General features: G+C 40.2%; 1 protein-coding gene and 1 long non-coding RNA gene across 2 annotated transcripts in view; one reads left to right on the top strand and one right to left on the bottom strand.

The window, feature by feature from the left end:
- Positions 1 to 246: 246 nt before the first annotated feature.
- Positions 247 to 14,590, bottom strand: part of SLC43A2 (solute carrier family 43 member 2) — a 94,412-nt gene continuing 80,068 nt past the window's right edge. The window contains exons 10-14 of the mRNA XM_075854178.1: positions 7,644 to 7,782; positions 6,064 to 6,196; positions 5,833 to 5,906; positions 4,405 to 4,528; positions 247 to 4,155 (exon numbers count right to left, since the gene is read on the bottom strand). Of these exons, the coding sequence (XP_075710293.1) occupies positions 3,994 to 4,155; positions 4,405 to 4,528; positions 5,833 to 5,906; positions 6,064 to 6,196; positions 7,644 to 7,782 (632 nt within the window). The 3' untranslated portion in view covers positions 247 to 3,993. The remainder of the gene's footprint in view (positions 4,156 to 4,404; positions 4,529 to 5,832; positions 5,907 to 6,063; positions 6,197 to 7,643; positions 7,783 to 14,590) is intronic.
- LOC142743427 (uncharacterized) overlaps positions 9,464 to 14,590 on the top strand; it is a 73,479-nt gene continuing 68,352 nt past the window's right edge. Inside the window, exon 1 of the long non-coding RNA XR_012881560.1 lies at positions 9,464 to 9,559. This is a non-coding gene — a long non-coding RNA (uncharacterized LOC142743427). The remainder of the gene's footprint in view (positions 9,560 to 14,590) is intronic.

Below are 14,590 nucleotides of genomic sequence, written 5' to 3'. Positions count from 1 at the left end.
AGATGAAGCTCCAGATATTAGCTTCTGAAAAGTACATAAATGCCAAATACATATTATAATCATTAAAATGTAAGTAATATGATGTAACAGGGATTGTTGAGCGACAAGGACAAAACTGACAGAATCTCCGATAAGACGCACTTGGCTTTGGAACATGTTTTTTGGCACCTATGCAAATTCCCTGTACGGGTCATCACATACCTTACACAAGTATTGCACCCATAAAGAAATATTCTTGAGAAGTGATTGGTTATAAAAAGGGTTTCTTTATTTTTTTATATTTTTTTAATAGTAACAACAAGCACTGTATGTAGAATGTACAGGCACAATAAATACCCACTCATGAGAGCATACAATCTTTTTTGCACCTGAGGCACTGAGAGATACAGTGATTTGCTCAAGGTTGCACAGCGCCGGCCTTCCTACTTGTGAATAGAGATGGAATATCAAGGTGTCTTCTCCTGAAGGCCAACCCAGTAATAGACATGGGGACATGGTATATTGCTTTTGTGCGCTATATTCCCCATGCTGTCGCATAACCACTTTGCTTGCAGTTCAGGAAAATACTGGTGCTTCCCTGTGGTACCACTCAGAAAACAGAAAACGTAACTTACAACAGAGACTTTCTCTTGTTACTTTGTATTGGACAACACGAAGAACAGGAGAGGGATAATAAAATGCACCTGCTATCTACTTACAGAGGAGGCAGCCATTTATTGGAAATACAACTAAGTATATGAATCCACTAGAGGCTCATGATAGCCGCTGTCTCGGTGATGTTGAGTCCAAGTTTATTCATGATCTACAATATTATTATTGTGTGTAGGTGACAGGTGCAGGCTAATGCTCGGTTGAACTACTAAATATAATCTGGAGTGTCAAAATACTGGTCCTTCGGGAATCACCTTAGAATTACCATTTTTTTTTCATTGCATTTTTATCTTTGCCCATTTACTGGAGCTCTGAGTCAAATGCCTACAACATAATTAGTAATGAAGAAGCCTCTTGGGACTTAGGCTTTCCTCCATTACAACACAGTGTAGATGTGCATTGATTTAGAATATTCTTATTTTTCTAAAAGAAAATATGAACAGAATGAATAAAGAAAATACTAACATAATCAATATACTTTGAGCGCAATAAGTCACTAATAGACTAGAGAGTAGTAATGTCGTATACACCCTTGTTCTACACAGCAACCGGTTTATTGGGATGACCGGTTAATTACACTAAAGTCTTACAGAGGGGTGCACTGGAGTGAGGTAACGGTTCATCTGCAAATATATTGGAGGACATGTATAAAATTGTACAGCTTGTATCTGAGTATTAGCTGAGCAGATGATGTGAGGAGCAACCAAGCAATTTTGTCACCTTCTAAGGGTATGTGCACACACAAACTCAAAAACGTCTGAAAATACGGAGCTGTTTTCAAAAGAAAACAGCTCCTGATTTTCAGCCGTTTTTTTTTTAGCAACTCCCGTTTTTCACAGTCGTTTTTGGAGCTGTTTTTCTATAGAGTCAATGAAAAACGGCTCCAAAAGCGGCTCAAGAAGTGACATTCACTTATTTTTCGTGGCCGTAATTTTACGCGCACCCGTTGGAACAGAACGCTGTTTTTCCCATTGAAATCAATGGCCAGATGTTTGGAGGCGTTCTGTTTCCAATTTTTCAGCTGTTTGCGGCCCGAAAATCGTCCGAAAATAAGCCATGTGAACATACCCTAACAGTTCACAAAATGAAAGTGTGTATATGGTCGCTCTGTGAATAGTAATTCTCGTAAATGTCCCCCAAAATATTCACTTCATGGAATAAAGTGTTGAATCAGAAATATGAATAAAACGTCACACAAATATAATTAGAAACTATTGATAACAGGGAGACACAAAAATTGGGAACAACATAATCAAGGAATAATGCAAGTGATAACACTTTAAATGGTCACTAACCTTTCAACAAACTTTGCATAAATCAATAGTACAAGCAAATATAAGAAACGTTGTAATATATCTTATTAGAGAAAATTACCACATTCTCCACTTAACAGACTTCTCTCCTCCTCTGATCATTCACTCTCAATTCACTGCTAAAATCCATCTCAAGAGACGAGACAGATTATTAGCTCACTGAGGGATCAGGTTACAGCTGCATATAGAAGTCTATAGAGAGGGGAGGAGGGAGCAAAAGCAGAGTAATAGAGAGACACAGACGCTGCTGCCCATAGAAGTCTGTGGAGATGGTACGGAGGGAACAGGAGCAGACTGAGAGAAAGACACAGACACTGCTGCCCGTAGAAGTCTATGGAGAGGGGATGGGAGAAAGGAGCAGAGTGAAAGACACACAGAGACGCTGCTGCAGCTTCTAGTAATTGTTTTAGCTCACCCCAGAACTGGATTCTCAGCTACATTGCTCAGTATTGCTGTATAATCTCCTCCATGCTGCTTCTGAGGGTGTACTACAAAAAGATAGGGGAGCAAGATGTTCTCTTCTCTATGTGTGCAATATATGTCAGGCATGATAACAGTTAGGATCCAGCCACTAGTTTAGGAAAAACAGAATTAAAGATAGAGCCTGTAAAGTGGAAAACTGCTTAAAAAAAATAAGGATACAAGTCATATAATGGCCAGAAATAGTGTTGTACACATAAATGACAGATTAAAAGTCACCTGAAAGGTTAGGTATGCTTTAAGGAAAAATAAAGATTTAATACATCAATTAGATCAGCTGGAGTGATTAAAAGAACAAAAATCAAAATAGACATTGGCTTTCCACTTCATCTCACTCATTTGGTTGTCAAGATATTCTGAAGATAAAGGTTTGTGACATCAGAAAGCACTTCACACGAACAATTCTATGTCCAAATATAAAAAATGCTTGACTATATCATGCAAGGAACATAAAACATCATATTCATATTAGTAATTTATAAAAAAAAAAAAAGAAGAAAGAAAAGTTGAAATAGACATAGGTATTGCTTAGAACACAGACACAGAAATCAGTGACACTGTCCTGGATGCTGCACTTCAGCTTCATAACTAGTTAGTGGAGCATCATGAAAGAAGGAGTGCAGCAACCACTAGGGGGCCACAGATCGCCGATTCCTGGCTTACAATGTGAGCAATCGCCAGGTTTAAGGATATTATGGCACAACAATTATATATGCATCACAACAGAGTTTAATTCTCATCACCTATATTGACATAGAGGATGGATGCATTATCCCTTTTAATGTGATATGCCTATCTTTGTCTACTATAACTATATGTGGAAAGCAGCAAGTTCCATTAGTGCAGAGAGAATGATAGAGAGAGATAATTCAATAAACAGGTGCACATTCTCCATTGTAATGCACCGAAAACCGCAGGCATCATGCTGCAGGATAGAGCCAAACACCTCGATAGTGTTGGAATTCTCTGTTAATCTTGTGTTTCCTGCTGATAAGGTGTGGTTTTCACAATACCCATTCAAGAATGCCCCAAGGATGAAGTTTATCTGGTATTGCCATTTGCACAACAGGCATCATCAGAGCCAGAGATCATGCTAACTGGATCATCATAGAAGTAATCGCGTGTAGAATGATAAATCCTGCTACCACTCTGCTGAGCACCTAGAAAAATATATCCAGACGGTAGGGGATAATCTCCAGCCTTATGTTAGTACAGTGTTTCTCATGTCACCAAGAGTAACTGCAGAAGTGTGCATCCCTTTCTTAAAGGAGGAAGAATCTCAAGTCCAATAACTCAAATGAATTCACTTTCACCTTATTCCCCATAATACATGATAAACTTTGGATTTTCTTTTGCGGTAAGAATTATTGGATTTCTATGATGAAGAGATTCCGCTTCCTATTCTGAAAAGAAGATTGGTTGACAGGTGGGATGCTGGAAATTTAAATATGTTCTAAGATGGTGACTTTTTATGCTGGAGTGATACCTTTCCAGAGAGTGTAGAAAGGGACATTGTGAGGATACAGGCCGAGCATCTGCCTGACATCATTTAGACAAAGGCTTCATGATCCGGAGTGCCGTTTATTTTCAGATACAGTTTAGAGTCTTCAATCTTCTGTTTCCTTTGGCGTTCCAAGCTCCGCCGGAAGAAGATGAGGTAGAGTGGGAGGCAGAAGCCAAACATGCTCACCGCCAACAGTCCGACATTGACCTGTCATTAAAGCAAGTGGCCAGAACACCAGTTAGTCAGGTAAAGGTGACAGACGGGTTACAAAGTAACTTACAGCAGCCGACATGTATAACATGGGATCATTCTGATGTGCGTCAGATCTCTAAAAGTACAATTCTCAGTATATGATGTGTCGATTTTTGGTGCTTTTACTATTGTTTTTTGTTTTTGTAAAGTCATACATAATGATATTACTGATTCTAAGTAGACTCTGCTTAAATAAATCCTTACCCAAAGTGGATCTCCCTCTAAGGGTCCCATCATAGCCAAGAAGAGTGGCTGCTGAAGCAGTGCAAAGAGAGCGCTGATGAGAGACTGAAGTCCTGTCAAACTGCCAAAATGTGTTGAAGGATAACTGAAAAAATAGACATAATCAAAATATGTACAATTCAGTATCTCCATTTCCACTGAAAGATAAAAGCACACATATCTATTTGCATTAAAGTAAATGAGGCACATGTTTTCTTTAAGAATAGAATCAATCCAGTATAGAAGTCGTACCCTGACTGACTTAGTGATGTCACTGGTTATTTTTGGACGTTGACTTGGGGCGCTATTAATTAAATGACATACTGCAAGCAATATTAATAATGTGAATGTGCACATAACTTGTCTTGCTGCCTCTGTCATATGATTTGCAGCTGTTTTGCCTTGGTAATATCAATAGCCTCTAGTGTAGTAATGGCTTGAATATAAGATTCTGTTCACACTACGGTGTGGCCAGTGGCATCTTTCCCCTATTGAGCTATAATGGTATCCGTTTAATGGATATATCTCGAGCTCTAATGACATTTTTCATGACGTATCCATTACACAGATACCATTATAGCCTATGGGTGACGGATGCCACTGATTATAGTGAAGAAATCATGTGTGAGCCGCAATGATTTCCTATAAATGATAGTGATATTGGTTGCAAAGTCCGTCCTGATAAATTAGTCCCCACCATACAATAGTCAAGAAAAAGTTAGTGGACGTCAGCATGCCATCACTTTCTTTTTATTCAGGTAAGAAATACAACATCCAGTTAAATTGGTATACGTTAATTGTATAATTTTTTAAACATGCCAGCCCATGGGTGACGGATGCCACTGTATGACATCCATCAATGGCCCCCAATTTTAGTTTTAATATACGTTTTTCGTTACTGGATGCATCTAAATAGAATAGCATAGTCGACTATGCTATTCTATCCAGCAAAAGAATGGTATCTCCCACATATACTGCCCGATGGAGGCCAAAAGAGCACTCTTTTAGCCTTTGTCCGTTTTGAGCCTATGGTTATGTTTGACGCATGTGCTGGGAGCTTTCCTGAAACATACGCCAAACACGGTGTGAACATAGCCTAACTTCTGTGATGTCACTATGTTTTTTTGTATTTTTGGTTTATATGCAGCAACATGACGGGTCTATTTAGGATTATTAAAGGTTTATATGTAAAATGTGATCTTTTGTGTCATTGTTTTCTCTGCTGCTACATTCATTGTTTACTACATATATGGCATTTTTATATAATGAAATTTCCATTCCATAGACATAAAAAGCAGAGCTAAAATCCTCATCAATGTAGATTGCATAATCCATTTCAATGTAAAAATAAAAAAGATGGAGACTGAAAAAATAAATAAATAAATACTACAGTGTATTACAGATACTTACACAGCAGCATAGAGGCCTCCCACAGCAGAATGGATGAATCCTCTCACTATTGTGTGCAAAATAAAAGACAGGATCTGTAGGAGCAAGAATAACATGGATGTCATTATAATGCTCTATTGTAAGGAGTGGAACAAAAAACAATAAGCATTTATTATGAACGGCATGCGGAACAATGCATATGAAATATAGTGTACAGAGGAAACTCCGCAGGGACTTTGTGTTCCAACATACCTGTAACGGCAGGTTAGGGATGAGACATGTGATTCCAAATATCACCATTAAAAAGTTGGTAAAAGCAAAAGCCCTTGTGGCATTCGTGATCTTCTGAATCTGACGATCTGGTTTTCTCTTTTTCTTTGCATCTCTGCAGAAATAAGTAAAGAATTTAACTAAACATTATATTACAATGTGGACAGTGGGTACATTAAGAGGGACATGTATGATTCTCATATGGTTGATGAAATAGATCTGTACTATTCCTAAGGGGACATTGTATATCTGTATCTTAATTTGAAAGCAATATGACACACCAGTGGATCACCTCTCACATTCAAACAATAGTAATAGTTACGCTATTCTGAATTCACTCTAACACTGTATGAAGAATAACAGACGGGGGCAATTTCAAGAGGCTTCTTCTCAGATTCAGGAATATATTCACAAGTGGCCATGTTAGATCTTGTGCGCTACATATTTTTCCAATTGGCTTTAGTGAATAGTAATCCATGGTCTATGTGGGGGTGAGGTTTGGGGATGGTGGTGGTGCTGGAGCTGAGAACATAATATGCAGAGATTTATGCCTTGTGATCATAATGTGACAGTTTAAATGGTTGTCTCATGAAGACAACCCCCTGTCCATATACCCTATTAGGACTTTTGGACATCATAGAGGGGGGGGGGTCCATACTGAAAGGGGATGTCTCTGATAAAACAACCCCTTTATGTATTGTGTAGGGAATACTTACACAATTATTTATGTTACCGAGGTTCTCAGGGAGGCGCACACAAAATTCATAAATCGCGAATACTTTCGTAAAACACGCCTAAAAATAAATGCCATACTAGTTTTGATATATTTTCTATGTATATTTTAGTGTCGTAGTAAAAAACCCCACTCCTTTTACAGACTTAATATGACCAAATTTTAGTGTCCATATTAAAGGGGTTGTCCACTACTGGACAACTGATGACCTATCCACCGAATAGGTCATCAGTATATGATCTGTGGGGGTCCAACAACCAGACCCCGCAGCGATCAGCTGGTCTGGTGCCTCCGGGCACCGGACGTCCATGCCGGACCCAGTTCAACTGAATAGGAGCAGAGCTGCAGTTCGGCAGCACGGCCGCTAGGCAATGTACGGAGCCAACTGCTTCCAGCTCCATACATCGCATACTGTGCAATGACATCCGGCTCCTGCAGGCCACTGGAGCAGCTGATCGGTGTGGGGCAGGGTCCGGGTGTCGGACCCCCACAGATCATATACTGATAACCTATCCGTACAACCACTTCAAGGCTGCAATACATGGACCTTATGCGGCTCTCCTGAACCAAACTTGGATCACCATATTGTTCTTTGGTGATCTAAGTTTGGTGTAGTAAAACTGCGCGATGTCTAGGTAATACGGATGCTAGAATGCAGCTGCATTACGGCCAGCTGAAACGACTTATGATTTATAATATGAAATTTGCTTAAATGAGTTTACATTAATGATATGACTAGACAATGCTTGTGCTTCTAGACGTAAGAATATATAATAAAATAAAAATATATAATAAAATCTGAAGTTCAATTAAGAAAAAGAACACATACTGAGCAGCATCCTTCTCTTCCCCGTCATCATTGCCATCATCACAATCCTTAAGCTTCCAGTCCATAATGTAGCCAATCACAGGAGCTGTCATCAGGCACAGTAGTTGTAACACGCCAAAGATGGATGTATACAGGCTCACTGCAGAAACCAAAATACTGCTATTCATTTTATGTAATAACGAAATTGAAATATCATTGCAATGTGATAAGAACTGTCAGGTAATCTGTATGGTAGGTATACAACACAAATATAGGTAGAAGTACACACACAAGTATAAGTACAAAATACAGGGAACAGTTAATAGTTATACCACTTGACCATGCAACAAAAATGGCAACAAATTTCCCCCCTTCCCCTGAAAATGTGGTCACACGCCATTGTTGCACTAAAATTTGCGACTTTATACTTTCAAAAAGTGGCAACATTTAACATTAGAGGGCTGGGCATCCATTGGAACAGATTTAACATAATTTACGCCAGAAACTGACTTGTTATGGCACAAATCCACACCTACTTATAGCAGTCGTAAATGTTCATTTATGTTACATGGACAGCCAAAGATGTGCCAAATTTGTTCAAATGTGTGCACCTCTGTATAAATTAGTTGCCTTTGCCACTGACGTCTATTAGTTTAAGACTGGCATTTGAAACACCAGTCTTAATATGTTCCGCCCATTGTTTTTCCTGTGCTCTGGCCTTGTGTGCATCCAAATCACCATCCACATCAGTGTCTACATTGTAACTGGTTGTCATAGTTTGCGGTTATGTGTGAACACCAATGGTAAATGGAGATTTAGATCCACACAAGTTTTCCATAACAATGATGAAGTTCACAGAAATCACAACTTGAGGTTGGTGTTGAGATCACCACAGTAGCCTCGGGTTTTGGGCCTGTATTACATTGAATTGTATTTTCTTTCCATTATTTTTGTATTAGATCTATTAGATTTCCTTTAAACACTTCCCAGGTTGTACATTGCAAAAAGGGTCCCCTCCTGCATTCACATACGTGATGATTATCGCACGGGGCACAGAAGCTGTGCCCGTGCGATCACCCACTCCAAGACGGCTCTAATTGACAGCTGCTCATCAGTACTAACGGCCGGGATCTAAGGAAATTCCAATCGGGGACAATTAATTCTTTCTGCACCGCTATCAATGGCGGTGCTGACTGAGAAATCGTGACAGCCCTAGGCCTAATGAAAGCCTCTAGGGCTGTTCAATGATATCCTCTGTTAGGGCAGAATTGCTATTTTTTATGCATTTCCCCATACTAAAAATCTCATATAAATTAAATGTCACCATATAGTTACCTATAAATTAAATGTCACCATACAGTTACCTATAAATTAAATGTCACCATATAGTTACCTATAAATTAAATGTCACCATACAGTTACCTATAAATTAAATGTCACCATATAGTTACCTATAAATTAAATGTCACCATATAATGCCTAAAAAAAAAATACGACTTGTCCCATAAAAATCTGCCTCGTGTGAATCTACTCAACAGGGATTCACAGTTTCAGGTGGTGCCATAATGGCAAAGAGACCAAGTAGTGGGACCTTTTTGCAACCCTGTCTGTTGTAGGGATAAAATATTCTTCTTTGGTTTCATAACTATACGTCTCACAGCTTACCCGTGTGCATCACTGTATGAGGAAAGGAAAGCAGCATGTGACAGCAAAGGAAGAAATACAAGAAGACATGAATTAGAGCAGTAAGTGGTCATAGTAACACACAAAGGAAAACACATCATAATGGTACAAAGGATGACTAATATAGTGACAGAAAACTGGATTCAGCCTCTCAGAAAAAATGGAAGTCACCATGTCTTATGCTGGATGAGTGTGCCTACGCTGAATCAGCGACTAGTACACACAAGGGGAAGTGAAAATGTCAAATATGAAATGTAAGTGTTACTGCAAAAAAATCTAATAAAAAAAATCCACCTCATGCAAAATTTTGAGCTGGTGCCCATCGATTTGCTAAATATTGTATTTGTATCTATCTCTAGGTGAACTTGTGTTAGCAGCAATATCATGATTTTTTTTTTTAAATGTCCTATTGTTTATATAGCCCCAGTATATTCTGCAGCGCTGTACAGGGGTCGTCACAATTCACATTAAGCTCACAACCCCATCTAAAACGCTCACACGTACACACTAGGGCCAAATTCATAGAAAGTCAATTGACCTATCATGACGTCTTTTATTTGTGGAGTGAGAAAAAAGAAACAGAACCACAAACAAACCTACACAATCACGTAGACTCACATTACCCAAGGCTCACTAACACTCTAGTTTCTGGGTGTCTGAAGTGGCCAGTGTGAATGCGGGAAAAGATCAATGATAAACCATAAAACGTTATCGTTGGTCTTGAACAATGGTTTCCATGGCTGTCCAGCGCAGGGCTTTGGCAAGAGTCGTCTCTAAATAACAATGATGCCACAACTCGGACGCGAGGAAACTTCAATCATTAGGATGACTATCCGATTCTCAGGAATGGTTTTCCAACCACTGAACGTTTGTCGACAGTTTGAAAAATCGTTCTATGAAAACGGTTATTTCGCTTTCCAAAGATCCCGCCTGACTCATGCACACTGTGGGCCTCATTTATCAAAACGGTCTAATGGAAAAAAACGCTGTTGCCCATAGCAACCTATCACGGTGCAGCATTCAGTTCATAAAATGCTCTGGAAAAATTAAAGACTGGCTGCTAGGAGCAACAAGGCCAGTCATTCTGTTAGGGCCAGTTCACACAGAGTTTTTTTTACGAGTTTTTGATGCGGAAAACGCGCCGCAAAATGCGCCAAAAAACAACTGAAAATGCCTCCCATTGATTTAAAAAAAAGAAGGAACATGCCCTATCTTCGGGCGTTTACGCCTCTGACCTCCCATTGACATCAATGGGAGGCAGAGAAAGCGTATTTCGTGGTGTTTTTTGTCCACGGCGCTCAATGGCCGCAGGTGAAAAACACAGCAAAAATCGCCATGCAGGCAGAGGAAAATCTGCCTCAAAATTCCAAACGGAATTTTGAGGCAGATTTTCCTCTTGCAAAAAAATTCTGTGTGAACCCAGCTTTAGGCCAGATTCACACGAGCATGTGCGTTTTGCGCGCGCAAAAAATGCGGCGTTTTGCGCGCGCAAAAGGTCCATAACAGCTCTGTGTGTCATCACCATATGATGCGCGGCTGCGTGATTTTCGCGTGGTGCTTTTCTGTTTTCATTCATACTTTTTACTACTATTGCACAAATCACGCGCGTCACACGGAAGTGCTTCCGTGTGCTGCGTGTGATTTTCACGCACCCATTGACTTCAATGGGTGCGTGATGCGCGAAATACGCACAAAGAACGGACATGTCGTGTTTCACGCAGCGGACACACGCTACGTGAAAATCACGGACAGTCTGAACGGCCCCATAGACTAACATAGGTCCGTGTGAGGCGCGTGAAAATCACGCGCGTTGAACGGACGCATTATACGTTCGTCTGAATAAGCCCTTAGACAGTTTTGATAAATCAGATACAGATAGACACAATGACAGCATTGATTGGGGAGTGGGACCGCTATGTCACGTAATGTATGTACACCGCTCAGGTACATGTTTGGCACCTGCTGCTCTCGGTGACATTTTTTTAATGGGCTTTTTAATAGTGTAGTCATTATGAACAATGCATGGGCAGCCATATTGCCTTCCCATTATTCCCAGGCCCTATTATATTGCCTGCATCCAGCCATAGCTCTTGTTTTCATCCGTGCACTCATGTTATGCTCTTGTTCTATGCAGTAAGTGGCTAGACATATTCCTATGGGATGTATTCACCTCACATGACCTTACTCATTACGTCTCTTCTTGTACCAACACTGCAGGGCAATAGTAGGAAACATGAGCTCGGAGAAATACATTGCCTGGAACTTTTTTTTATGCAAAATATTGAAACCTCTTTGTACACAACTTGTAGCCTTCTTTTCGAGCAATGCTGATATCAAAAGTTACATCGGTAATTGAGGCTTTTACGTTTGGCCATTACCCATAAAATAAAGTTTCACAGGAAGACTCATCAGAATCACTATTGGGCCTCATTCACACTTCCATCGGCTGTTGTACGGCCACTAATGACTGTTCTGTGAAACACGGACCACACACGGATGGCTTCCGTGTGCAGTCCGTTGTTTCACGGACCAAGTCAATGAAAAGGCCGAGACTGTTCCGTAGAAAACGGACAGGAGTAGGTCCTGTCCTATTTTTGATGGTACGGCCACACGGTTCCGTTTAAAAAAACGGATAGCACCCTGCCGAAAAAACTGAAGTGGGCATGAGGCCTTAATCCGCTATATATTTAATGTTATTCTGAAGAAAAATGAACTGTGTAAAATGCGCAATAATCCATCTAATTAAACCTAGTTACACGAACGTTCTACTGAAAGCCGCTGTTCAGACTTCCTCTCTATCCTCACGTGCCCAGGTCAGATCTGTGTATGGATTTTTGCATGCCTGCAAGTCTGTCTCATAACATGACTTTCATCTCATGGTTCCATCATCCTTGTTAGATCAGGTTGAAACTGGATTTCCCTCATTGAACTTCTGCCACAAAACATTTTGCAATCTGGGATGAGTAACTGAGCACATGAATTCATCACTTGCTAAAAATAGTTTCTACATTGGGGGGCGCTGTGGAATCACGGACACTTCCCTTTCTCATCTTACCATATATCAGAAGCTGACAGATGGACAAAATACTGCCTGTAAAGGTCATGGATGTATTTTTCAGAGAGCGCTCTCTTCTTGAGGGTAGCATGAACCAGACTATAGCCTACTATACAGGATTATGGCCGAATTTTAGAGTCTGTACTACGACTTGTAAAACCTGGGCCCTGTGCAGCTCTACCTGATTTAGTGAGATCACTATAGAGCCCAAAGGCGATCGAAGTTTGGTTTAGTGTCTGGGTCTTGCAGTCATAATGGAGACCCTCGTATGTGTCATTTTGCTGCCATCTGAAATAAGCCAACAATGGTCCAAAAAAAAAAAAGTATTGCATGAAGATCTTCTGTGTGAATCTGGCCTGAGGCATAATGAAGAATTTTACATTTTTTTGCTCCAACTCTCTCCGAATCAGATAAAGAACGAAAACATTTAAAGTGCTAGGTTGCCTGTAGGTTAAAGGTGTAGAGAAAATGACAAGCTGGGATTATTGCACAAATATTATAATGAAACATCAAACTTAACCCCTTAATGACCGGGCCTGAAAATACCTTAATGACCAGCTCAACTTTTCTGTTTTTGCCTCTGCGTTTCAGCAGCCATAACTTTTTTATTTTTTAATTGACGTGGCTGTATGAGGCCTTGTTTTATGTGAGAGAAATAGTATTTTTTTTTTCCCACAGTCTGGGGATAAAAATTTTTTTTTTTACGCCGTGCATATAGGAAAAAGCGATTCTCGGAATAGTTTTTTTTGTTTATTTTTTATCCCGTTCACGTTTCACACTAAATAACCCATTAGATTAATTCTTCAGGTTATTACGGTCGTGTAGATACCTAATATGTGTAGGTTTTTTGTTTTTATTTAGTGTAGGGGCAATAAAATGTATTTAATGCAAAATAAAGACTCTTTTTGGGACTTTTTTTATTAATTTATTTGTTTTGTTACTTTTTTTTTTTTTTGAATCCCATCAAGGGATAACTTTATTTTTTACTTGCAATGTATTAGCATACTTCTGTACGCTAATACATTACACTGTGTCACTATGACACAGGCTGCTGATCGGGCAGCACATAGTGTGCCCGAACAGCAGGCACACGGAACAGACAGCCCTGGGGTCCTTTGTAAGTCCCCAGGGCTGACTGCAGAGGGATTCCCCAGTGTTTGAGCGCATCACTGGAATCCCGGTGATGCGATCAAAGAAGGGAATCCCCTTTGATCATGCCGCGGTCAGGGACCGCCTGACGTCAAAAGACAGTGTGCGGTCGGGAAGGTGTAATAATGTGCATATAAGCACAATAAGGGCTTGTCCACACGTAACGGAATTGCTGCATTCTGTCATAGAATATTTTTTTAAAGAAATGTGATAGGCCAAAATAAAATCCAAAGTGGACGATTCTCTTTTTCTTCCAGTAATTACTGGGCATCACAGTCTACGGGCATTTATATGCATTGAACGGAAGAAAAGCAAATTTATATGGCCAGCTTTAACATGAATTTAGCTAAATGTATCTATAGCCTGGTTTTTCAGCAATGTTTAAAGAGGCTCTGTCACCAGATTTTCAAACCCCTATCTCCTATTGCAGCAGATCGGCGCTACAATGTAGATTACAGTAACGTTTTTTTTAAAATCAAAAACGAGCATTTTTGGCCAAGTTATGACCATTTTTATATTTATGCAAATGAGCCTTTCTTAAGTCCAACTGGGCGTGTTTAAAGTTATGTCCAAGTGGGCGTGTATTGTGTTCGTTACATCTGGGCGTTTTTACTTGTTTTACTAGCTGGGCGTTGTGAATAGAAGTGTATGATGCAGACGAATCAGCATCATCCACTTCTCTTCGTTACCACCCAGCTTCTGGCAGTTCAGACACACAGCGTGTCCTCGCGAGATCACGCTGTGACGTCACTTCCTGCCCCAGGTCCTGCATCATGTCGGACGAGCGAGGACACATCGGCACCAGGTGACAGAGGCTACAGTTGATTCTGCAGCAGCATCAGCGTGGGGCAGGAAGTGACGTCACAGCGTGATCTCTCGAGAACACGCTGTGTGTCTGTGCACTGCCAGAAGCTGGGTGTTGACGAAGAGAAGTGGATGATGCTGATTCATCAGCATCATACACTTCTATTCACAACGCCCAGCTAGTAAAACAAGTAAAAACGCCCAGATGTACATACACAATACACGCCCACTTGTACTTTATTAAACACGCCCAGTTGTTAAGAAAGCCTCATTTGCA

Source organism: Rhinoderma darwinii, chromosome 2 (assembly GCF_050947455.1).
Source record: "Rhinoderma darwinii isolate aRhiDar2 chromosome 2, aRhiDar2.hap1, whole genome shotgun sequence".
In the NCBI taxonomy this organism is placed as follows: Eukaryota; Metazoa; Chordata; class Amphibia; order Anura; family Rhinodermatidae; genus Rhinoderma; species Rhinoderma darwinii.
This window is presented reverse-complemented; position numbering and strand designations above follow the sequence as displayed.